Source organism: Mus caroli, unplaced genomic scaffold, assembly GCF_978045245.1.
Source record: "Mus caroli unplaced genomic scaffold, Mus_caroli_1 scaffold_1, whole genome shotgun sequence".
Lineage (NCBI taxonomy): Eukaryota > Metazoa > Chordata > Mammalia > Rodentia > Muridae > Mus > Mus caroli.
In genome coordinates, this window is record NW_028227256.1 from 174,621,432 (window position 1) to 174,645,172 (window position 23,741).

Consider the following 23,741-nt stretch of genomic DNA (forward strand, 5'->3'; position numbering starts at 1 on the left):
TGTGTCTCTCCTTCCAACTCTACATTTCTTTCCTCCTATCCAACCCCCCCCACCCTTCTTACTCCAATCTCTACATACCACTATGTAGCATGCCTATGTAGTATCCTTTAATTTCTTTGGCTCTCTGGTATGATTTAAATGAAGATATTTGTTGTGGTTTGGACCTTAAATGCCATGCAATAGCCTAATGTGTCTGAATCTTGTTTGGGGAGTTCATGAAGCTTTTGAGGCATCAAGCCTTGATGGCTAGACTTATGGGCTTTTTGAGATGTACAGTTTTGCCCTGTTTATGGTCCAGCTCTCTGCTCTCCAATCTGCCTAGTTTTAAAGAAGTCAGCCAGACCCTATGGCCCTGTTACCAATGGAGCAGGCCCTCCAGCTAGCTATCAGGCCTTCCCTGCCATGCTAGAACTATACCCTGTGTAAAACCAAGAAGAAAACCAAAAAGTAAAATCTTTCTACAGATTCTTTCTATTATGTATTTAATCACAACAAGGAGAAAAGTAACTAATATAGTATTTCTTTCAAAATTCATGTTGATTGTTAATCCTCAATGCAACTGTATTAAGAGATGTGGCCTTGCTCCTGTAGCCATGCAGGAGCCCTAGTGGAGGAACCAATGCACCCACAAAACTTTTGACCCAAAATTTATCCCATCTACAAGAAATGCAGGGATGGGGGATGGAACAGAGACTGAGGGAACAGCCAACCAATAACCTGTCCAATTTGAGACCCATCCCATGGTCAATCACCAATCCCTAACACTATTAATGATATTCCATTATGCTTGTAGACAGGAGCCTAGTTTGGCTGTCCTGAGAGGCTCCCCCCAGCAGCTGACTCAGATGGATGCAGATCCCCACAGCTGAACAGTGGATGGGAGAACAGGAGGAAGGACTGCAGTCTCTGAAGGGGATAGGAACTCCACAGAAGACCAACAGAGTGAACTAACCTGGACCCTTGGGGCTCTCAGAGACTGAACCACCAACCAAAAGAGCATATATGGGCTGGACTTATCCTCCCCCCACCACACACACACATATGTAGTAGATGTGCAACTTTTTGTGGGTTCCAAACAACTGGAGCAGGGAGCTATCCCAAAAGTTGTTTCCTATAGGTGGGATATATTCTTATACCTATAGTCCTATAGCTGGGCTGCCTTGTCTTGCCTCAGTGAGAGAGGATGCGCCTAGCCTTCCTTGATGTTCTAGGGTTGGGAGATACCCTGGGATGCTGGGTGGGGGGCTCACCCTCTCAGAGGAGAAGAGGAGGGGAGAGGGGAAGAGGATTGTGGCAGGGAGTGACCAGGAGGAAGGGCAGTGAGTGGGATGTAAAGTGAATAATATTAATAATAATAATAATAATAATGAGATGCAGCCTTTGGGAGGGAGCAGAATCAGTACTCATACAAAAGACAGAAACTAAGAAGGAACTTCTTGCTCATTTATCCCATTGCACACTTAGATGATGCTATCTCTAAGGAAAAGACCTTCAGCAGATATTTAACTTGCTAAAAGTTTAAAAGTAGCCCTTGGAGTTTTCACAACTATAAGACATAGGGCTGTAGGCAAACCTTTTCTTAATTACTAATTGATGGGGAAGGGTCCAACTCATTGTAGGTTGTGCCATTCCTGGGCTGGTGGTCCTGAGTCCGTAAGCAAGCAGGCTGAGCGAGTCAGCAAGCAGCACCCCGCGACCTCGTGCTTCTTTTTCTACACCACAAGAATGCTGTAAAATGACAAGCAAAACTGCCCAGTGAGATAGAATTGAGAGGTAAATATCATTTCTACAGTCAATGAAAAAAAAAAAAAAGTTCCAATGTGTTTCCTCACATTGAACAAGAATGTGGTGGCATTATTTTTGAGGCCCTAAGGCAAGAAAATATCCACCATTAAACATTTATTTTTTACAATAAACCTCCAAGAAAGTAGTCTATCACTAACTAAATGTAACATGAAACTGAGTTCTTGAGGTAAAGTAACATTCAATATCACACAACTAGGGACACTGAGGCACCACCTGATCAATTATTACCCAACAGAGCATCACTGCCCATTTACCTACAGTCAGCAATGCCCTACTTGTAAATAAACTTTGTTCAAGTAAACAGATGAGCAATTTACAGGAAAAATGCTCGCAAGCATTCTTATTAATAAATGAGAATGAAGATTGCTCAGTCACTGCCAGCAAGAATATATATAATATATTCTCTTTCTCTCTCTCTCTCTCTCTCTCTCTCTCTCTCTCTCTCTCTCTCTCTCTCTCTCTCTCTCTCTCTTCAGCCCATGCTGTAGTGTTTGGAGTCTACAGTTATCACAAACTTAACAACATCAATGCCTTTCTTGGTGCTTAAATATATATATACATATATATTTTTCAAGTAATTAAATTTGATACAGTGACTGGACACTCTTACCTCCAAAATTCCTTTCTTCCCTTGGTTTCTGGGGTACCACACAATTTGATCCCTTCCAGTTTACTGGTAGTGTTTAAATTTTAAGAATCCTTAAATCTTCTCCTCAGAATTTGTGTCATATATCCCATTACCTACTTGATATGTTTACTTAGATGTTCAAAAAGAGATTACTAGCTTTTACAGAAACTCTTGATTCTGTAAAGCCAGACATGGACAACTTTCACCATCACCATCAGTGTACTTCAAGTACAGTTGTTTATATCACTCCAATTAATTCTTAGCTCATTTTATTTCCATACTTGCACCCCTTTCACTGCTACATATAAAACAATCCTTTCAAAGTCTTCAATAAATTCCCACGGCACTTAAATAACATCAACCAATAAAAGCTCCATCCCATTTTAATTCCTCCTCCTCTTCCCTTCTCTCACTCATCTCCAGTCACAGTGGCCTCATTGTTCTCAAATTCACTTATCCCATTCCTTGCAGAACCACACTACATATGAGAATATTCTCTACTCAGATACCTACATGTGTTTCCCCCCACTTAAACTGGAATGTTAAATATCTGGGGTGGGGTGGTGAGCACTGTTTCTGAAGACTGATTTCTCAAACACTCAGAAATAACAGCATTCAAGATACAGTGAGTGTGCAGTGAGCCTTTCTTTCCTGTCAAAGATGGAAGGAGGGTTAAGATTATTATTTGAAATTGTTTGAATTGAGATACAGAATATATAATAATGGTGCTTCACTGCATTAGCAAAAGTGGTCATTCAGTATTTGCAAAACAGTGGTAGGAAGGAATTTACACACCATTTAAAAACATTGAACCACTTGAACCATTTGTATGTACTCACAGATTGAAAATCAAAAGGGAAAGTCTACCACCCCTCACTCTCTAATTTGATTAATTTTATTCACTTTCTTTTGCCTTCTCTTCTGTCAACTGGCCTTAGGATTTATCAATGCTATTTGTAAAAATTCTGCCCACTTTTCGTGTTTAATTCTGCAGCTATGGTCTAAACACAGTTGTAGTGAAACCACTGTCCTCATTTAAGCCTATGCTGTAGTGTTTGGAGTCTACAGTGGTCACAAACTTAACAGCAATGCCTTTCTTGGTGCTGATAAATTCTGCTTCACAGCACCTTTCTTTACTCAACTTTATTATCATATAGTGATATCACTCATATCTTCAAAACTCCTAGTCTCATTCGATTCCTTTGTTAATCAAGGAAAAGAGAAAGTAACCAAACTACAAGTGATTTTCATTACCTTTGTGTCACTTCTCCACCCCCAGCATATTTTATGTGGCACTGATTCTATTTATAAATCTGGATGGTTTTATCCTTGGCTATGACAAGTACTCGGACAGGATGAGACATTAGAGATGTTTATTGAATTTATAAATGTTCAAAAGCCAGGAAGGGAAGCTAATCCCTTACATGAGAAGACAGAATCATCATTCAAGAAAACGTCAACAAATTTGTACTATAGCCACATTAAAACAGATAAAACTGAGTAGTCGGTAAGGGTAAATCATTGCTTCAGAAATATCACCCATGTTATAAATGAAGTATGAGACTAGTAAATATACATAAAGATATTTATATAGACTGCATCAGTAATTTTCAGACAAAAACATTTTAGAAAACAAAATGAGAACCAACATAAGGGTGCTGTTTCTAATGGTTAAAACCAACAAAACCTACAACTAGTATCAAAGAAAACTTACGACTTATTAAGAATATCAGTTCATAAGAAAGAGTACTTTAATATTAGGAAAGCAGTACAGAATTGCACCCTATATTACAAGAATGTAACTTTCAAGAACCATGATTCCTCTCCCCTGGATGTCTCAGAACAGAAAAACATTACTGTTGCTAAGGACATGACACAACGTCAGACTGCAAACAAACAAAAAAAAGGACAGGGCTTTAAATAAGCAATAGGTATACAGCCAGACCGTAACTGCAGCATTAAATATAGAAGTTATACTGGAAAAAAAACCACATTGACTTAATTGTCTCAAATCAGAGACAAGAAAGGTAAAGGAAACTACATAAATATGAAGTTGCAAGTGGTAATTTTGAAAAACTTTGTTGAGAATCTTACTGTATTGTTCTTAAGAGAGAACTACAGCTCACCGGAAGAATTCAGATAGTAAAATCAGCACTAGATTGCATGCTTTTTTTTAAAGTCCTTAGTGATGGCTGACTATCACCTCCTTTCTGCTTCTCTCCCCCACTCTAATCTCCATCTCCAGTATTCTCCTTCCCAACTCATATGTGTTCTTATCTTTCCTGTCCCTTAAAGAATTATGTTACCCTCTTATGGGCTCCTTTCTAGTATCCTAGGGTCTGTATACATGGTGTGTGTGTGTGTGTGTGTTTGAAAGAGGAGATGAGCAGACACAAAGAGATGTTCAAAATATATTATAATCTTGTATGAAAATGTCATAGCAAAAGCCATTATAATTAATAAGTGCTACTACAGAAAAGTTAAGCATTGTAACAGGGCTCCCCAGGAGAAAAGACAGTTTCTGTCCCAACTGATCTAAATTTGTTTCTCCAGCCTATTCTTAAGAGCCCTTTTTCCACACTCTATCTTGAATTGTAGGAACACCCTATTCAATGCAAGCCCGTTGTTTTACACTTTCTGGAAGGATCCTAGGCTGCTCTCCTAAGTGTGAGCCAATTATCTCCCTTCAAGCAACAATGACTTCTTGGTGCTAGCAGGACCTAGGAAAAGCAGGTAATCAATCATCTATTGGATCACAGTTTGGCTGTTTATATTTGATTATAAATGCCTCTGGTTCCCTACTTTTTTCCTTCTCTTATAGAATCCCAAAGCTACCGTCTTTATCCAAGTGTGGCCACACGGAATAAAGGCCTTCTCTGCATCTCACTCCTCTCTACTCCTCATGCAGCAGATGGCTCAGTCTCATTAGCTAGGACCTCCTTTTGCCTAGGACTCCGGTAAAAACCTTTCATTACACTTTCTGAAGGTTAAATGGACTTCCTTTCAAGTCCATAGAAGAGTTCAAGGTAAAGTTGAATCTCAAGAATTTTAGCAACATGTGGCACATTGTACAAAAGACTTGTAAAATGAATCCAATTCCAGCATTTTATTAATGACAATAAGGGAACAGGTATTATCACTTAACTTACTAAAAAAAGATAAGTCAAAAGATTTTTGATTTTGGTCAAAACACAAAGGTTCAGTTACAGACTTAACAATTCTGTGATATGTGCCATAGAAAGAGTTATTAACTTTGTGCTTCAAGTTTTTTTTTTAAGAGCTTATTAAAACTTTATGTGTTTTGCTTGCATGTACAATATTCACCTTGTGTGTCTCTGTTTTCTGGAGGGCAAAAGACAGTGAGTGTCTCTAGCTCCTTGCAACTGGAATTACAGGAGGGTGGGAACTACCTCTTGGTTGTTGGAAACTAAACTTAGGTCCTCTGGAAGAGCAACTAGTGATCTTAACTGCTGAGCCATCTCTCCAATCCCAAGGTTTTAAACTTTAAATGTGTAAGATAATACTGTGATAACGAAGGGTGTTTTGAAAGAAAAAAACCCTGCCATTAGTAAGAGCTCTATGCAGTGCATGTATCATTCACCTTTTCAATAATACCATGCCCCCAAAGAGAAATATTCTCCATAGCACTCAAAAATGATTAGTGTACTAAAATGGTTGCTTATTCTCTGCTAAGTTTCACTTGGTTTCAGTTCTCTACAATGCTTGAATTCTTCCCCCTTGTATTGTTAGTAGTGTATGGAAATAATTTATAAGGCATTAGCTGTCCTCCTGTGAGTTTCTTCTATGCTTTTGTTTGACATGAAGATAGATTTCATATTTGCTATGTTACTTTGCCTAAAAAAAAATACATATCCTGTTGCACAATAATTTCAACTAAACTGGACATTAAAACCAGTTTAATCAACTACAGATGTTTTCTTATTCTTTTATGCCACAAAAAAAGTGAACTCACTTCTGAGCACATCCCTCATAAAACATTAGAGCAAGTAAATCAAAGCTCACTTTGCCAAGGGTAGTTACTCAAAATTTTCATAGTTAAGGAAAATTAAAGGAGAAAAGATGAGGCTTTTATGACAGTAAACAGGACCCTATTACCTGGGTAAAAGAGGTCTATGCTTAATGCTTTAATCATCATCAATCCATCAAACATTGGTGTATTAGTTAATCTAGGAAAACTTGCAACTATACAGGTATTTCACAGCTTAGTGTCACCTATCATATTCTTATTAGAATAGTACACCACTTAACAGTCTGATGTTTAAGACAGAAGAAAAACCATTACATATTAAATAGTGAAAAATATTTATCAGGAACAGAATTTTGTTAAGTGAATAAGCCATACAGGGTCTGTTAAAGGACTTATTGAGTAAGCAAGACGAGCAGACAGTTCAGATAGGCAGAACCCATGTAAATGCTGGGCAGGTTTGGTGACCTCTGTGAGGATGTACAGTTAGGCTCAGAAAGTAAAGATAGGAGCTCTCTGGAACAAGCTAGCTAGTGAGATGAGCTTTATTCATAAGCTACAGGTTCAACAAAGCCTCAAAATGAACAATGTAGAAAAGCAATCAAGGAAGATTTCAGTCTCAGGCCTCCATGTGTGCAGGCATACATACATTCCCCAACACATGCAAATACACCACATGCACAAGGAAAAAGGAGAAAGCAAACCCATACAGATGCAAAGTTCAAATAGTAAGCTTTTACCACCACAGGTGCAATATCTGATCACTACCAGATGCAATAATAAAGTTGAGTTTTGACCCCTCCCCTCAGTAAAGAAAAAGTAATAAGAAAGTGAAACAACTTACTAATTATGAAATAAATTTATTGGTAAGATATACTTAAAATTTTACTAAATAAAATTCACACATGGAATTTGATTATGAATTTTTAAAAAATTTGGTTGAAATCAAAGCCAAGTCAAGCACACCATTAATTCCAGCACTAGGAAAGCAGAGGCAAGCAAATCTCTCTGAGTTCAAGGCCAGCCTGTCTACAGACCAAGTTCCAGGACTGCCAGAGCTACACAGAGAAACTATGTTAAAAAAAAGAAAAGAAAAAACCCAAAACAACAACAAAAACCCAGATAAACAAAAAATTGGCTGTAACCTGATATAAAATAACATTAAGATAAGAGTAGAATTAAACAAAAAAATATAAAAAATTCCACTCTAGCAAAAGAAGCCCCCAAATTGTTATCAAAAGGTGAGTTCTAGAATAAGTTGAGAAGAATATAATTCATTAAAGAAAAACCAGCATCATTAAGTTCTTGTGTGTATATTTTATTTTTAAACACAGGTTATAGAGTTATCATGCTATAAAATATTAGGAAACATATATTACATTTTGGTTATTAATAAGCAGGGAAGCCATTTTTTAACAAAAGGCACATTTTCTGTTAGTCTATAAAACTCAAGGTCCACTTCAGTATAATTAATAATATATGTCACAAGGCTTAAGTTAATACAACTGTGAGAATAGAGTTAACTGAAGCAGACCACTCGAGGAGCATGTAGAATATGTTCTATGTGTGTGTGCAGGACAAGGGGACTAGGGTACACACATAGGAGAGCACACTGAAATGCAGATCTTGGTTTTGTTTGGCTCTGCCTTCCATTGCCTCAGAGTTGGCAGACAAGTCAGCTAACTTTGCCTACCTTAGGATCTTCTTGGTTTCTGTTAAGCCCACTTAAGACTCCTGCTTTAGGACACCAACGTTTTATAGTACTTACAGAAGGAAAAACTAAAAGCTGTGCGGGTTTTATTTTTTAAAACAATGGCAAAAATACAGATTGCTTGGTTTGTAACTTGCTATTTCCCAGGGCTGACTTTCTCAGTCCCTGCAGCCTAAATACATCGGGCTTTATCAGTAAAGATTTAGGTTCTGTATTTATAATGTAACTCTCACACTATTCTTCCACTTGCTCCGCCTCATCCTGCTTCATCCTATCGTCTGCTTGTTTTAAGCAAAAAGGTTGGCAAAGCACTGCAAATACCATAAACTTAAGATTTCAAACGATTTTAAAGGCTGCATTTTCAAGTAAATGTATTGTCTGCTTCAACAAATTCCTTCCTCTCCAGTGGCTGAATTCTCATTAACAGAATAAAAACCAATCAATTTCATGAACTAAAACATAGGTGGCCTATATTTGTTGTTGTTTGCTTTAAGCGGATCCTAATGTATTCCCTTAGGAACATGAACGCATTACCCACCCAGTGGAAAAAATAATTCTGGTTCATTTCCCTGCTAAACAACAGCTTCGCTGTCAGGCCCTACCTAAGCCCAGCCCTCATTGTCACCTAGTAATTTTAAATTGATCAGCTTGGCAGACTTGGGACTCTAGCCTGTATAGCTTGTCTTTATACTCTTTGGGGATCGGGGGTCAGGAAGACAGTTTATACTCAAAATCAGAAAACAGAGATCATATGACTTAGGACACAATTCCTTGTCTTCCCGTGCGTGTCACGCAGCTGCTCTCTCTCTCTCCCTTGAATAAAAATGGAAGTGAACTAGACCCAAACCCTACAACTGAATCTTGGGACAATGAGCCCACAGGAAGCCACTCGCTCCTCCCGTGGGTTTACTACCGAGCTAGAGGCTACGTGGTGTTCTGTCGCCCGGCAGGCTGCGTGACAGCACGTCTTCCACGCCCTCCCAACGCCATCTGAAGGCTCGTCGTCCGTCACCCCCTCCCCACCGCCGCCACCCTCCTCACACCCCGAAACCAACCCTACAAAAGGGATGGGCGCCCTGGAAAACTCCCTTGCCCAGCGGCCGCGCAGCCATTCCTTAGACGCTCCGCCCGCAGCGTTCTCAGGCAGCTCAGGCGGCGGCTGCACAAAGCGGGAGTGAACAGAAGAGGACCGGGCGCACCGAAGGGAAGCCGGCCCCGTGCAGCCGGCCGCAGCCCATGGGGGAGGGGAGGGGAGGGCGGCGGCCGCGCGGGGCGTCCCGGTGGCGCCCCTCGCCCTCCAGGCCCGCACTCCATCCCGCCGCGGGCCGCGCCCAGGCCTCGGCCCCGGCCGCCGGAGCTGTGGATGTGCAGAATCCCGGGCCGTGCCCACCCCGAGCGCATCACTTACCCCTCACCGCAGAGAGGGACCGGACCGGGAGGCGGGGCGCGGTGCGTCCCGTCAGTCTCTGCCACGCTGTCCTCCCCCCACCCCCTCGCCGTTGTCGTCGTCGTCGTCGCCGCCGCCGTGGAGCTGGGGGCCACTCGGTTCCGCTGGGCAATAACGTTATTCCACACACGCCCCACACATAGCGGGAACGGCAGCGAGCGGCAGCTCACTGCGCAGGCGCCTCGCAAAGGGCAGCGAGCCAGGTCCTCTCCCTCCTCCAGCCAGGGCCCAGCGATGCCTCACTGCGCAGGCGCCAGACACAGACAATGAAAGGGGGCTTTGCAGAGGGTCTCACCCACACGCTCTCGCAGCTGCCCACTGCGCAGGCGTGCCCTCAAGACCGGCTTGAACAATAAAGAGCCGCTTGGCTGGAGTGGGACCGCAACCAACCAGGACTACGATTCCCAGCGGGCAGCGCGCCAACTCCACGCGGAGGGCGGGGCTCTGAGCAAGCTAGGGGTTGCAGTGTCCGTCGCTTTCACAGTTTGGCTGTTTGGAAGATTTACACTTCATTTTCTAGAGAAAAACAATTTTGACAGAACTCCTAACTAAAACCGAGTTTACAGTGAATCCTTGCGAGGGCTCAGGGATCAACTCCACACCGGCCCATTTTGAAGAGTCTTAAGTCCTTCACCCGGCCCGTTCTGTCAGCGAGTCAATCCAGCTGGCTGAGGATGGCAGGGCAGCGGGACTAATCCAAACGATGCAAAAGGAAAGGGCGCGGCCTGCCAACCCGTCTCTTGGCAACGGCCTCCGGCCGCTAAACTGCCGGAGTGGCGCTCCGAGCGCATAGCCCTCTGGGAAGCATAGTATAGCAGGAAGGCTCATAGGACTCTCGAAGCTGCAGGCTTTAAGCCTAAGAACTACAATTCCCGACGTTCACCATGAGGGCCAGGGGGTAGGAAGAGCCCCTAGGAGCTCGGTCCGGGGTTCCTGGTTCCCTAGTGACAGCAGCGACAGGAAGCAGGCAGGCATCCCCTAACCCCCAGCGCTAGGCCTGTCCTCGGAGGGGTGCACTGGATACTTTCCCGCATAACTCCCATCTCTGACCCCATGGCGAAGTCCCCAGGGAACTCTACCCTGGAGGACAGTCTGGGGCAATACCAACGGAGTCTCCGGGGTGAGTTGCTCCGAATCTCAGTGCCTAGTAGCTCCTAGGTACCATGGGCAATAGTGGGTTTTTTTTTTTTTTTTCCAGACACTTTCCTTGAGCACTAGCCAGGCTGTGGAGGAAGACGGCGGATGTTGCTCTGATCTTATGGATGAAATCTTTTAGTTTTGTTTTTAGGATTAAGCAGCATTGTTACATCTTATCCTTGTGGTTGATTACCTGATCCAACAAGGAACCTACATCTTGATTTAAGTGTCTTATCAACCAGTGCCAGCACAAACTCATGGGCAGCTCCATGCCACTTTTACCCTCTTGCCATACTGTTGCTGTTTAATTCAACAAATTCCTTATTTATATTTCTTACACATGCAAATTCTGGTGTAGTATAGCAAATCTGATGTATAAGTCCAAAAAGAAAACACTAATAGTTATTTTAAATAATACAATATCTACTGATCTACATTACTTTTATATAGCAAAGCATTTAAAACTTTATCTTACTAATGACTCCATTTTACTGGTCGGGAAACCAAAGCCAAAACACACAGACGGTTGGTAGCGGCAAAGGCATGTATTGAATTCAGGCCTATCCACCTTCAAAGCCTATGCCTTTCTTATTAATCAAGCAGTAATTACTATAATCGAAGCCTAGTTTAGTTAATTCAAGTTTTCTGAGCAAAGAACCAGAAGAATAATTATCTGGCAAAGTGCTCTCCCTACTCATAGCTAGCTAGCTCTGTTCTTTTGACCACATGCGAAATCTCTGGAAACTTGAGACTTTGTTATAGTGAATTCGTGGTGTCAACTACAACATGATTATTATGGAGAACAAGTTAACCAAAGGAATAATGAACGTAAGACTGATTTATTTTCAGAACTTAAGAAATATGTAGCAAGAAATGTGTGCTAGGGGCTGGGAGTGTGGCTTAGTATTAGAATGCTTGTCTGGTGTGTAGAAAGGAAGGAAGGAGAGATGGGCAAGTTAGAGTGGGACTTAGAAAGTAAAGATTTCACTAAAGACTTTATTCCACAGGTTATGATGTACTTTTTCCTATTCTGCATTTTCATAACCCCATATGCTATGACCAATAGATAAAATATTTGAATCATTTATAACCAGAATTATTCAGCAAATAATAACTCAATGCCTGATTTGGGTTAGCCATACCAGGTGATGAATCAGCCACAAGTATCTATGGTGTGGAGTCTTTGGATTAATGAGGGAGACAATAAGCAAAGCAATTGCAGATTGCTATGGTTCAAAATAAGGGTGTAACCAATGTTTGGCACACAAATGCTTATTGAACGTTAGCTGCTAGCATTTGCTTCCTGTAAAATTTAAATCTTTTTCTGAGAATACTGGAAAGTTTATCTCCGTAGGACTTTGTAGGCTATTGTTTGTCATCTGTATCCATTGGTGGTGGTACAGATTGTTAGCATCCTCAGTGTTAAAACTCTAGGACGGTGTAATTAAATGCATTCTTCCTCCTACTGATATTTTAAGAGTTGGTGGATGCTAAAGTAACTGCTCCTAACTTTTATGTTGGAATCAAGAAAAACTCTGTGCTCAATGATATACATGGTTATAATTTTTTTAGATTGGTTAAGTTTTTCTGTTTGTTGTTGTGGAGATGGTTGGTTGATTAGTTGGTTTTTTTCATCTAGTTCTTCTGTGACATAATTTTGGACCTTTATTTAACCACTGGGAGTGGCTGTTTAATATTAATCATTTTGATGTAGTCACATGATTGATCTGACTAGGCCAATGGAATGAAGAAATGGCAGACAAATAACATCAAGTTGGGGTGCAGTGGGCCACGATCTCAGATGGAGACACAGCAGCAGAAGTCTGCAAACTCAGCCTCAGTAGGGAGTTTCTGCAGGGGAATAGTCTGATGCTGCAGTCAACTGGGATGAGGAAGCTGTGACCCATAGTTTCTGCATTTACTGGTTCCAGCTAAATGTCAAGTGCATCCATGCTTTTACGAGGGCAAGCCTTACTGCTCTCCAGAGCCTGACCTGGGGAAGGTCTTGCTGCTCTGATGGCTCTGAGGCACTGGGTCCCTGACATGACTGTGCTTATGTCAACGACACACACTTACTCAAGACTTCATTTCCTCCCACACATTGGGGGATTGTTTAATATTAAGTGTTTAATATAGTTATAGGTCTAATTTCAAACTAATTTTATAGAAGTGGGTATAGCTTGACGGAGTAGCACTTGCGTAGGCCTGAACAAGGTCCTGAGTTCAATCCCCAGCACCATAAAAGACAAATATTTTATTGATATGTGTAGCTGTACTTCTATGGCTTCCAGTAATAATAACATGAAGTTCTAATTAAGATAATTTTAAAATTTATAGTTGGGGAGATAACCATTTAAGGTCAAAACATTTGACCAATGGCAAATAAGAGGTATAGAAAAAGAGATGAACTAAGGCATCATTCCTCCTGGCTTTCAGGATGTATCATTTCTTGATTTAGAGACTTACTTTCTTGTGTTTCTTAGCATATGCAGCCATATCTAGGAGGAGGCCACAAAATGGGGTCAGTTCTGACCTTGAGCATAGTCAAATATCTATTACCACTTTTAGAGAGAATAATTCCTTTAAGCTAAATTTTTGTTTCCAAGAGGTCAAATTATGGTGAATATAACACCATTTGTTATTTCAAGAGTGCCCAGTATTTAAGAATTATGTTATAAATTGTCCTCCTTAGTTTATGCATACTAGAAGAATAATAAAGTATTGGTATTTCTTCCTATTACTTCCTGAGATTTTAAAACAAGTGTATGCTCACTAATTGCTAGTATTCTTCCTTTTTATGAAATAACCATAGGTGCGTTCAAGCTTCCAGCATAGTCAAAGCGAGCATATCGCCGGTGTCCTGGGAGCCACCACTCAATCTGGGACTAGAAGGGATTGGGAAGGCCTCTTGGCAGGTGGCCACGTGTTTATTTACTAGATGTTTTAAGTGTTAACACATTTGAGCATGCACTTTTAGTATTAAAAAGGACAGATCTCACAAGGTAATGGATTGTCTGTCCCTACTACCAGAGCCATGTGCCGTCCTGGGGTGCATCCTGGAGTGTGGATGCAGTTTATCAGCAGCACGGGTATCACCTGACCAAAAGATTCCTCCCCACCTTTGGCTGAGTGGGTATACCACTCAAACAAGCCTGTGCTTTGACAGGAACACACTCTGTCTCTTTTACGTGCAGTCTGTGTGCACCTTCCCTCTTTGCTTTCACCACATTGGTTTCTCAGCCTGTGGATGAAATCTGTGGAGAACATGACCGAGTCAGGAGAGAATGTGTGACTAGGCAGCAGATCACGGAACTTCCTGTCGATTTGCTGATTAGTATCTGTGTGACCTTGGACCAGTTAATAAGTTGGATTTGGATTTATGTTTCTTTATCTGCACAATTAAAAGCTTGAACCAGATGTGAGAATTATTGCCTGTGGGAGCTGTCCTAGTTAGGGTTTTACTGCTGTGAACAGACACCATGACCAAGGCAAGTCTTATAAAAACAACATTTAATTGGGGCTGGCTTACAGGTTCAGAGGTTCAGTCCATTATCATCAAGGCATCAAGGTGGGAGCATGGCAGTATCCAGGCAGGCATGGCACAGGAGGAGCTGAGAGTTCTGTCTTCATCCAAAGGCTACAAGTGGAAGACTGACTTCCAGACAACTAGGGTGAGGATCATATACCCACACCCACAGTGACACACCCATTCCAACCAGGTCACACCTATTCCAACAAGGCCACACCTTCAGATGGTGCCACTCCCTGATCCAAGGATATACAAACCATCACATTCCACTCCCTGGTCCCCATAGACTTGTTCAAAAACATGAGTCTATGGGGGCCATACTTAAACATAGCATAATGCAAAATGCATTTAGTGCAACTTTCAAAGTCCTCATAGTCTATAGCAGTTGCAACAATGTTAAAAGTCCAAAGTTCAAGGTCTCTTCTGAGATTCATTCAACTTAATTAACTGTAATCCCCAAAGCAAGGCAGGAAACCAGCTGGGCAAACTCCAAACTCTGCATCTCCATGGCTGATGTCAAAGTGGTCTTCAGATCTCCACTCCTTTTTCATCTTTTTTGACTGCAACAAACTGCTTCCTCCTGGGCTGGTTCCACTCCCTGTTAGCAGCTTTCCTCAGCATGTATCCCATGGCTCTGGCATTTTTAACATCTTTGAGTCTCCAAGGCAATTTCAATGTTACATCTTCTTCTTTCAGTGTCGGGGATTCCACTTGATGCCTAAGGGCTGGCATCACTTCTCCATCTCTGTCCTCTGTAGCACTCTATGCTCAGGTTGATCCACTCTATTACGGCTGCTGTTCTTGGTGATCATCCCATGGTACTGACATCTTCAATACACTGGGGTGTTCCACTCCAACTAGGCTTCACCAATAGCCTCTCATAGGCTCTCTTCAGGGTGCCAAGCCTCAAATCCTTTGCATGACCCCTTCAATCATGAGCCATCAACTACAGCTGAGGCTTCACCTTCTCCACTGGGCTTCCCTTGCCTCTCACAGTGCTAAGCCTCAGCTTCTCTCCATGATCCCTGCATTCCTTCACAAGCAGTACCACCTGAGTGACTCTTACACATTACCAAGTCCAGCCGCAGCATGAGGTACAACCTTGGGTATCTCTGGAACACAGCTTCTTTGTGATCCCAGAAAACAATTTCCAGAAGATTTCACCTCAACGATGCTGGTCTCTTCTTAATCACCGCTAATTCCTTAGCTCCAGCTAACCAGCATCAATTTTCCCAGTAGATCCTTCCATTCTTAACTCTAGAGCCAGAGGCACATGGCTGAAGCTGCCGAGTTCTGCTGCTTACAGGAACTAGAACATGATCCCCTTGTATTATTACATTATCACTAGCTTTATGTTTTCTAAATCCTTCACTGCCTAAGCTTGGCTATCCTGGTTCTTGCTCTGTAGATTGACCTTGAATGTAGAGATCAGCATGCTTGTCTCATGGGATTAAAGGTGTGTACCACCATGCCTGGATCTAATTTAGCTGGGTAGGATTTTGCCCCAAGGTCCCACTCCCTTAATCTTTATCTTCTAGAACAAAAGATTTTGCTCTATTTCACTTCCTGGTACTCCTTTAATACTCAAACCGTATATTTTATATTTTTCCTTTCTAAGCTTGCTATGCTTGTTCAAACTTTTCTTCATAAGACTTAACCAGAGAACAAAGTCTCTGCAGGGATTTTTTGAAACTTCTTTTGTCAATGCAATGAATCCAAGTCTCTTTACCTTAGCCTCAGGCAAACTTTTCAGACAAGGGCAAAAAGTAGCCACATTCTTCAACAAAATACCACAAAACCAGTCTTTATGCCACATTCTGAAATTCTTCTCCTTTGAAATCTCTTGGGCCAGGTCAACACAGTTCAAATCAATCCCAGCAACAAAGTCTTCCATATTCCTACTAGGATGACCCATTAAGCCCCATTTAAAGCATTCCACTGCTTTCCAAATCCAAAGTCCCAAAATCCACATTCTTTCAAATAAAAGCATGGTCAGGCCTATCACAGCAATACCCCACTCCCAGTACCAACTTGTCCTAGTTAGGGTTTTACTGCTGTGAACAGACACCATGACCAAGGCAAGTCTTATAAAAACAACATTTAATTGGGGCTGGCTTACAGGTTCAGAGGTTCAGTCCATTATCATCAAGGCATCAAGGTGGGAGCATGGCAGTATCCAGGCAGGCATGGCACAGGAGGAGCTGAGAGTTCTGTCTTCATCCAAAGGCTACTAGTGGAAGACTGACTTCCAGACAACTAGGGTGAGGATCATATACCCACACCCACAGTGACACACCCATTCCAACCAGGTCACACCTATTCCAACAAGGCCACACCTTCAGATGGTGCCACTCCCTGATCCAAGGATATACAAACCATCACAGGAGCCAAGATGGAAAAGTGTGTATGGAACTTGGTAAAAGACACTCAGAAAAGAACCGGAGTGTGGGTGTGCTGTACTTTGTGCTTTTCACTTTCTCCTGGCTTCCTTCTTCCCTGCTTTCCCTATTTTTCTGCTCTTTAGCTAAGAAGAAAGCCAAGCACTAGCCTACCTAAGAGCCGAGATCCCCCTCTGTCTCCTCGAGTGCCAGTGCCCTTTTCCTGCTCCGAGTCAGACTAAAAGAAGAGTAGGGATTGTGCTCATGCCTTGTGAAACAGAAGAGAAGTTGACCTGGTGCCTGGGAAGGGAGCAGGGCCGTGGCAAGAACACCTTGAGGACTGTGCTTCCTTCTGTGCCTGATGCAGCTAGGAACAGCTGGAGATAGTGTTGATGGTGGATGACTTACTGGGTGTGAATGGCACAGCTCTCTAGATCCTGCTATCTCCCGAAGGGTTGTGTAATAGCACTACTAATGGAGAGTTTTGCATGTGTGCCAGCTAGCAGTGATGTCATCTGGACCTTTGGCCTACTTAAGCACACATGTTTAATTTCAGGGAAAGTTATTCTTTTTCTCAGATTTACTTACAAAACTTGCATTTCTTCTTTTCTATTTCCATCAACATTTGCTTGGTTTCTCTTTTTGTTATTTGCCATGTGTTATTTGTATTTATATTCTGTAGGTACACACACAACACACACACAGGCACACACATTCATATGTAAGCACTTTAGGAGGGTGTAAAAATTATGAGCATTTTTGTTTATACATTCATGTTGGTTTTAACACTTTTAGCTTTTTATGGGTTTTTTGTTTGTTTGTTTGTTTTTTAACTAGAACAAACCCAAAAAGCAAGGCATGATGAAATAGGCCATTCCAGAGCTGAGGAGGCCGAGGCAGGATTTCTAGTTCAAGGCTACTTAGGGTAGTTGAAAACAAAAGTTAAAAACAAAATCCCAACTTCCTTTTTCCTCCACTACTGAGGCAAAATAGGTAAAAGACGAGATTTAACAACAACAAAAAAGGGTGTTCACAGTAGTCACCCTACAACAGACAGAAAGGGTGTTCACAGTAGTCACTCTACAACAGACAGAAAGGGTGTTCACAGAATTCACCCTACAACAGACAGAAAGGGTGTTCACAGTAGTCACCCTACAACAGACAGAAAGGGTGTTCACAGTAGTCACCCTACAACAGACAAAGGATGTTCACAATAGTCAGCCTACAACAGACAGAAAGGGTGTTCATAGAGGCAGCCCAGAAACCATAACTGTTTCCAATATGTTATAAAATTATAAGGGTACTTTACTGTGTTTCTAGAAAGAAGATGACAAGCTATTGGGAAAACGAGAAAAATTTTATTCTATCTTGGTGTCTTTGAGGATTTGAACTTCAGTGACATTAACTGCTCATGACAAAGTTTTCACATGAGTCCAAAGGTAAAGAAAGTATCCTGATGTCCTTTAGCACACATCCCAGAAACCTGGATCATTAAGTCCACTGAAAGGTTTGAAGGAGTAGACCTAGAGCTGATACTGGATCAGGCTTTGATTATATTCTGCCCTACCAGCACTAGTAACATCAGCGTGTTATTATTAATGCTGCCCACCTCATTGAAGGGCTGCTACTGTTGCAGTAGTAGTGTGGTATGCATGGTGGGTTTAACACTTACAGTGGGACTAGCTCTTCAAGGCTCAGCAGGAGCTGCATTGAGCTCAACCAGGGATTCTCAACTAGGGATAATTTGTCTGGCAAGCAAACATTTAGTAATGTCTACAGGCATAGTTGATCATCACAATTGGGGGTAGAAAGGAGTGATACTGACAGCTCATGAGTAGAAGCCAGGGACAGTGGCAAAGATGCATAGCCCAGTTCCTAAGACAGAGTTATCAGGCGTAAAACAGTAATGGCACTGTGTTCAGACACAATGATGATGTAACCATTGCAAGGCTTTGCAAAAGACTCAAGAAAGAGTAATTATGAATATAGAGGGTATTGTCTGGTGCCTCTACCCCACATCTCTGCCTGGCCAGCTGGAATTTATCCCCTATTGGTAAAAGGTGCATTACTGGTCCCAGTGAGGTGTCAGGTGCATGTCACAGGATGGACATAAACAGTCTCAGACTTTCCACATCACACCTCTCCTTGATAATCTTCCAGGCCCTGCTTTCTTACATCAATCACTGTCACTGAGGTTGTCTTTCCACTGGGGCCATCCACTTCAGCACGTTTTCAGCCATTAGAGTTAGGATCACAGTTTTGTTGAGACATTTTTATTTCTGTATAGTTCTATTAGCTACTTTGACTATTGTGCTGTCTGCTTACAGACTTGGCTCTGTCCATCTTTGGAGGAGACTGTTCTTCTCATGATTTTGCTACCTGCTAGTTCCCTAGTAAACCATGATAGTCGTCTTCTAAACTGGGCTGTAGTCCTGTCAGGTATAAACAGACACGTTTTTCTTGTCTTCCTGTGGTCTCTTTCTCTTTCTTTTCTTTTCTTTTCTTTTCTTTTCTTTTCTTTCTCTCTTTCTCTTTCTCTTTTTTTCTTTTCTTTTCTTTTCTTTTCTTTTCTTTTCTTTTCTTTTCTTTTCTTTTCTTTTCTTTTCTTTTCTTTTCCTTTCCTTTCCTTTCCTTTGTCTTTTCTTTTCTTTTCTTTTCTTTTCTTTTCTTTTCTTTTCTTTTCTTTTCTTTTCTTTCTTTTTCCTGCTTGTCTGCCTAGTCTAAGCTTGTGTCAGGAACTGCAGTTCCGCTCACATCTCAGGCTAGGAAATGGTTCATTGTATGTTTTCTCAGAGACAGCTGGGCACTTTGCAGGATGGATCCCCTCCCCTGACACTAGGACATTTCTCTTTCATATCTCCTAAGCAGATGGAAAATATAGAAATTAATAATTGATTAGATGAATGTAGTCTTTGGTCTTAACACTGAGGGACACTTGTGTTTTTCTCAAAAGACATGTTTCTTCTACCCCTAGCCGAGGAGCTATTGACAAATGCTGTGGCTGGCTTGGTGGTGGGGTGGGGTAGAGGTCCTTCTTCTTCAGTGGTGTAGCTACTGGTGAGTTAAATGTTCCTAAATAGCTCCACACCCATACTCATGCAGGCAGTCCTAGTGAAATTCCTGGTGGGTTTATAAAGCAGCAACAACTAAAGAAACCACTTTTCAGTAGGAGAAGATGTTTGGGGAAGCAGGAAGGGGTCTAGAGCGAGTGGGAGTTGGTAAGGGAGAGTGGTCGATGTTGAATATGATCAAAACCATAATTGCACATAATTGTCAAAGCTTAAAGCTATCTTTTAAAAAGTTAACATTTATGAAGAGAGGCTCACTGGTGTGCCAGGGGTTAAAATAAGATAGATTGGACTGAGAAATGAGTAAGACACACTTTGACTTAAGTCTTCAGCTTAAAAACCTTTTAGGAGCTCATTGTACTGACTGATGTTTAGATAATGGACTACAGAAATAATGTTCACTTGCATTTATATTCCTGTGACTTGCCAGATGCAGCAGTTTTGTTTGCATTTATATTCATAGTTAAATTTATATACAGCCCGCAGTTGGTGCTGGAGAGAAGAAATCAGGATGTATTCTGAAATAGACAAGTGGCCTCAGAGAACAGAGGAAATGGATATTCTTTCTGGCTCATGGTTAGATAAAGTTGTCGCCATGAGCAGCAGGGTAAGAAATGATAAAGGGCCCTCCTGTCTAATCTGTTTCCTCACTTGTGGGCCCCAGTGAGCTGCAGCTGGTGAGTGGTGGATGACATGACAGGCAGTTCTGTGGCAGTGGCTCCAGCTGAAGAGTCATGGCATTTCATTTGTCTTAAATAGTCTTAATTTACCCCTCAGGATTAAGTCAGTTTGTCATGCTGCTGTCAAGAATTGAAACCACTTAGAGTGCTTTGAAATGTTATGCTAAAATGATTTAAAAATGTCATTTAACTTGATCTTAGTTTTAGGATTTAGTTCTTGCAAAGATCTCTTCTCTGACCCTTATAACTACTGATTGAGTACTTGAAAAAAACAAAACAGATAAACCAAAATACTCTTTTAGAGGGAGGTTAATTGTTGAGCTCAGTGCCTAGTAATTTCATGTATTATCTTTGATGCGATTTAGCATGCAATGCTGGTGTGGCTCTGAAAGACTGAATAGAATAGTGTTAGAAACAGGACTGAAAGTGTTGCTGCAAGTTAGCCCACAGGTTAGGGATGTGGCTTAGTGGTAGAGCCTTTGCCCAGCATCCCATAGGCCCAGAGTTCAACGCCAGCCCTACAAAATAAATATATAAGCCTGCCATTATCATAATCTCGTGAAAGAACTGTATTCACAGGGACTTACTGTTGTGCATTTTTTCATGTAAATTTTTCCTAATATAACTTTTTAGCTTTTAATCAGAGTGGGTATAAATAAATAATTATTCTTTGTCTTAGAAATGAAGTAATTTGATAGCTCAGTGGAGAATACTTTCAATGTTACTCAAACCCTCTGTTTCCTTTCTAATGGATGCTACAAAGCCAAGTGCTTTATAGATTTAAGGGCATAAATCTAAATGTCCGAAATGCAGTACACGTCAGAACACTTTGGTTTTCCTTTTCCATTGACAAGTCTGTTTAGAAAATATTGAGTTTTAGAAAACCACTGCTGCTCCTTGTAATGCTAAAACAGGCCTGCATCTAATCCAGACTTTCTTTAACCCAGAATGAGTAAGAAGGGACCAGACCTAGATGTCACTCAGCACCAGGTTTGTGCTTAGAAGAAGGTCTGTGTGGAAATCAGATCAGAACGGAGAAAGAGTGGTACTAAGCTCACCATGAAGACAATAGGATTTCATCTTCCATTTCAGACCAGGAAGGCTGGTTCTTTTTAGTGTTATTCATGTAGAGGATGAGTTTCTGTAAGTAAAGTAACCATATTGCATATTTTGTAACATGGAATATTAAGTAATAAAACTTAAAAGTTAATAACATTGGAGAAAATGAAGAACATAGTTCATAAAATGTGTTTTCATAGATAACTGATGATAATAATTATCAGTCTGATTGTGTGTGTGTTCATGTTCTTGTGATTGTGTGTGTGCATAAGGAGAAAAAGGATAGCTTCAGTGTCTTTCCTTGATTGCTCTCTTCTTTTCTCTTTTGAGATGTAAACTGAAATTGATAGATCCATTTAGACTGGCTGACCAATGAGCCTCAGCAATCTATCTGTTCTTGCCCTCACCAGCAATGGGATTACGTGTTTGCTCTGCCACATGCAGAGTTTTACAAAGGGTTTGGGGATCTGAATCTAGACCCTCATGTTTGCAGAGCAAGCACTTTACTAACTAAATTCTCTGCCCAGCTTCATTTTCATGCCATTACAGTGAAATGATCTCTGGCATCTTTTGGAGGCTACACTGAGCAGTTAGGTGGAAGACAGGTAGAGTAAAGGAGCCCCTAGCAGTCACAGAGCCTGTCCCCTTCCCCTGTCTCCCCAACAGGGTGGCCAGCGCTTAAATAATCATTCAAGACAGAGAAAGTAAGACCTGCTGACCCTTGTGAAGATGAGCTATAACTGTCAGTGCAGCCTGCTAGTGCAAATTTAGGCGTGTGAGGAAGTGCAGTATGACCCTGAGGCTATTTTTAGACACAAGCTATTATAACAGTATACCTTAAAGTATTCAATCATAGATAGCTTATGTCACTGTGTTCTGGTCAGTTTCAGTTTCTGCTCAGGGGCGGTCATTTCTGCTAACCAAGTATCTGTGTGTGAGATGGAGTCAGCCAGGACTGCACAGTCGGGGTTGCCACTGTGCTTGCTAACCCTGCTGGCCAACTCTCGATCATAGGGCAGTCGGCTTGAATCCTTTTGGTGGGGCAGGAATATGGACATGGAGATATGTGGAGAAAGTGAGGCTTCCCTAGGCCAGAGCTTGGAGTGACTGAGTCTCCTGAATGGTTCTGTCTGCTCACCTCATGTCTCTAGGTGGAACAGGTGAGTCTCAAGCACCAAGGAAAAGGAAGGAACCTCCCCAAGGCAGTGATTATCAGGGAGCTCTGCTATTCAGTCCTCCTTGCTGCTTGTATCATACGCACTGAATGTTCATGATGGCCGGAACAGAGACTGTAGAGATCCCCAAGTCTAAATTCTACCTGGATTTCATCTTCTCTTTCGTCCTCTATTTCTTAGCTAGCTGAAGCTAGAGTTCTGCTCTGTACCACAAGGTTCCCCTAAAACAGATCCATCTTTTGACGATGCTTGTTGGTCAAGGATTTGGGTGATTGACACCACTTTATTGGCCCTGACTCTCATCAGGTTTTTGTTGCAGAACGTGCCAATAGAAGCATTCACCAGTTGAAATGTGCCCTGAGAGAAGTGGATGTCACTGTAGAAGAAGATGCACTGGATCCTTCCACCAGCATCAACGTAGAAAATGAGGACACAGGGGTGGCCTGGCATGAGCTGCAGCACAGCCATGCTGGTGAGTGTGACTGTCAGCTGGAGCCTGGCACATAGTGGGCTCTCCCAACTCCATAGGCTTCCCTCTGCCCAGTTGGCCACTCTACTGCTACGTTTCTATTGCTGTGTAACAAAAGAGCAATAAAATTCCTTTACTTGGCTTTCTTCTTTTAACATTCAAAATCCTATAGACTGAAGTCCAAAATCCTTAGGATAGATTAACAATATTTTCCTAACATAACAGTATTTCCTAGTCCTATTTTTTCCTTGCTATCTTCTTAGCCATCCTTTCACAAGCCTCATCTGAGCCATCTGTCTTCGAAAGCAGCCATCTCTTAGCAACCCCTGACCAGGCATGTATACCTTTACACCTTCAGTGCCTTGTGACTGAAACCAACCCCTGACATCTTTCCACTCTTTTAAGCATGCTGAACTCCTGTTCACTGCTGCTGTTAGCACCTATGTGAAAGCAAGCATGAATTGTATTCCCTGCCCTTGAAGCCTTATATGCAGCTCTCAATTTACATTAAAAGCTTATATCTACTGCTGTAACTGTTTGATTTATTAAATTCTTACTCAAGAGGTAGAGTTTTGATTTTTTTTCTTTGTGTCCCAGCTAATAGCAAAGTTCTTGTTGTCTAATAGAAGTTTAAGTAGTATTTGTTGGATTGATGTTTAGTAGTAAAAT

General features: G+C 41.7%; 2 protein-coding genes across 18 annotated transcripts in view; one reads left to right on the top strand and one right to left on the bottom strand.

Moving 5' to 3' along the window:
* Positions 1-10,161, bottom strand: part of Cep170 (centrosomal protein 170) — an 84,838-nt gene extending 74,677 nt beyond the window's left edge. For all 12 annotated transcript variants that reach the window (XM_085843252.1, XM_085843250.1, XM_085843248.1 and 9 more), the window contains exon 1: positions 9,539-10,161. The gene's annotated coding sequence lies outside the window, so the exon portion shown is untranslated. The remainder of the gene's footprint in view (positions 1-9,538) is intronic.
* Positions 10,162-10,445: 284 nt separating this feature from the next.
* The window catches only part of Sdccag8 (SHH signaling and ciliogenesis regulator SDCCAG8), a 195,942-nt gene continuing 182,646 nt past the window's right edge, over positions 10,446-23,741 (top strand). For 5 of the 6 annotated variants that reach the window (XM_029481038.2, XM_021162638.3, XM_085843266.1 and 2 more), the window contains exons 1-2: positions 10,446-10,697; positions 22,923-23,075. In XM_029481038.2, coding sequence (XP_029336898.1) covers positions 10,631-10,697; positions 22,923-23,075 — 220 coding nt within the window. In that variant the 5' untranslated portion in view covers positions 10,446-10,630. Of the gene's footprint in view, positions 10,698-22,909; positions 23,076-23,741 lie in introns of all 6 variants that reach the window. The other variant, XM_085843267.1, reaches the window with a different exon arrangement.